General features: G+C 43.0%; 1 protein-coding gene across 1 annotated transcript; it reads right to left on the minus strand.

Annotated features, from left to right (window-relative positions):
* LOC105165168 (cytochrome P450 86A1) lies at window positions 321-2,292 on the minus strand. Its single transcript, XM_011084077.2, has one exon. It carries the CDS (start codon window positions 2,207-2,209, stop codon window positions 647-649), a length of 1,563 nt encoding a protein of 520 aa, XP_011082379.1. The 5' UTR covers window positions 2,210-2,292; the 3' UTR covers window positions 321-646.

A 2,719-nucleotide genomic window follows, 5' to 3' on the forward strand; every position in this document is an offset into this window, starting at 1 on the left:
GATGATCCAACAGCTTATCAGTCGGGTCAGGTCGAACGACCGACTCACAGGTTTACACGGGTATCTTGTCCTCTTTTGCAATTTTCATGGGATTTGAAGGATATTTTCATCCTTTTATGTGTCAAGGGACTACTACCCCATCACATTTATTATATAATTGGTGTAAATTTAGAAGAGTTGAGTTCGAACTAGAACTTTCCTATTATGAGATGTGATTTACAACTTAAACGAAGATTGCGGGTCTGTTTGGTTGTCGAAACATTTGTTGTTGTTGCAGTTAATTTTGTTTCCTAGCGACGGAAGCCTATGATTATAAATGATAACAGAAAATATGATCTTTTTTCTTTTCAAACTAAATTTGGGTTCAACATCGGACCATCCAAATCCCTGGAAATTGAATGTCTACTAAAATACAATCATATGCAATTATTGTACCTTTGGAGTTACTAATACATATGTGCACAACAGTATCGTAAACAAGTACCCAAACAAAACAAACATTTTTTAGGAGTAGAAACAAAGTTAAAAATGACCAACATTATACTGCTTCGATATCAGCACACGCCTCATCGCATTCCACATATCATTCTTCTTGAGGAAAATTCGAACCCACACTTGATTTATGTCCCACACCGTCTTAATTAGTCTATGCAGACACGGCAGCTTTTGGTTGCGCATCCAGTTCGCGAGGCTTTAAATAAACTTTAAGCCCATTCTTCATGAACAGAGTCAAAGACATCTTCTGCTCCACCCGATGACCAGGAACCAAGGAAAGTCTGTAACGGAGGAGCACAGCAGAGGCTACTGACTTCATTTGCAGGTAAGCCAAGTCTTTGCCTAAGCAGGTCCTGGGTCCACCATTGAAGGCCACGAACTTATACGCATCCTTTGGTGGCTCGAACCGATCCCCGCCGGGCGAGAGCCATCGCTCGGGCTTAAACTCTAAGCAATCTTCGCCCCAAATACTCTTCATCCTCCCAACTGAATATATGGAATATGTGACTGTGGAACCTGCCGGCAAAACAGTCCCATCAGGCAAAACATCATCTGACACGACGTATTTGAAGTCCTCCGGAACCGAGGGATATAAACGCAGTGTTTCAGCCAGGGCAGCTTTGAGATAAACCAATCTATCGGCTTCATCAAACGTCAGAGGCTCTTCAACCCATTTATCCGTGTCTTTGCCGCGAGTTTCTTGTAAAACTGCAGAAATTTCATGGATGATCTTTTCTTCAACACGAGCTGTGTTCATGACGAGCCAGAAAAACCAGCTGAGAGCGACTGAGGACGTGTCACGTCCGGCGAGAACAAAGTTGAGGGCAATGCGCTTGAGGACTGAGCATGGAAACAGGTTCCCATCAGCGTCTCTCTTCTTCATGAACCGGGACAAGAGATCGTCGGATGGGGTCTCTTTTCGGGCATCCAGAGCCTCAGTCATGTAGTTTTCCACAATCTGTAGGCTTTTTCTCAACCTCTTTTCAGCCCCAACGTCTAGAATTTTTTTCAACCTCCAGAGAAATCCCGGGTAGAGTAATCGCTGGAGAGTTGCTTCAGTTGCGGAATCAAATGCAATTGCGAATGGATTTTCAGGTAAATCTGGGGATAGAGTCTCCGGGTCTTTACCAAATGTCAGCCCACATATGTTGTCAAAAGTTAGACGAAGCAACAAGTCTTGCAAGTCGACCGAGGTGTGATGTTTGGCAGCCTTCTCCAGGATGATCCAAAGACGGGTCCTAATAGTCCGGTTCACCCACCGGGCCATGGCTTGGCGAAGGGTCCGAGTAGTGAACTCAAGAGCAGCAGTCTTTCTCTGTATCAGCCATGTTTCTCCATCACTGTTGAATATACCTTGCCCTAGCAGATCATGGAAGGCGGTCTGCCAGGTAGGGCCTTTCGGGTAGTTATCGAACCGGGTTCGAAGAATATGCTCAATGTTTTTGGGGTGACACGTGACCGTATAGAAGCCTTGTTTACAAGCGAAAAAGGGGATGGCAATTGTGCAGGTTTGGTATGTCGCAGCAGGCCCCGTGGCTCGGAGGTTACTGGCTATCCAGTCATGGATGCGCCTCCTGTTCATGAATAGATGAGGGAGGCTGCCGACCAGCGGCCAAGCCTTGGGGCCGTTGAGCGTTCTTGCTAGCAGCCAAAACCATAGCAGATAAGCAGATGTTGCAGCGGCAAGACTGAAGAAAAACAGTACAGTGTCCATTTCCAGGGAGAGAGCAGTTGTGATATGTATTAAGAGGGTTTAACTTTCTGGTGAGAAAGGAGTGAAAGATTTGAAGTGAATGAGAAAGGTGAGAAGGATAGTGAGTTTATATACACAAAGAGTGATATTAAGAGAGAGAATTAGGAGAGAGTCGGTAGGAATGAAGGAGGAGAGGTCGCTGTTTGGTTTGATACTAAGGAGAGGAATTTCCATACGTTATAGTCATGCACGTCCTTCTTTTGAGCCAAGGTTATTAGCAATTCTAATTTCATTATATTTTAATAATTATCTAATAAATTAATTACTTTTTAATATGTGATTAATATATATTTCTAAAAATAATTAATTATTGTAAGATAGGAGTGATATATAATTTATTGGGTGTGGGAAAATATAAATTTTTAGTTACAAAGTCGGGAAGAAGTAATGGGGGGTGGTGGAGACAATATAGAACTTGATAATTTGAATTCAGATATTTTATCATAAGTTGATGTTATACTTCACTTTGTG

Source organism: Sesamum indicum, linkage group LG6 (genome assembly GCF_000512975.1).
Source record: "Sesamum indicum cultivar Zhongzhi No. 13 linkage group LG6, S_indicum_v1.0, whole genome shotgun sequence".
NCBI lineage: Eukaryota > Viridiplantae > Streptophyta > Magnoliopsida > Lamiales > Pedaliaceae > Sesamum > Sesamum indicum.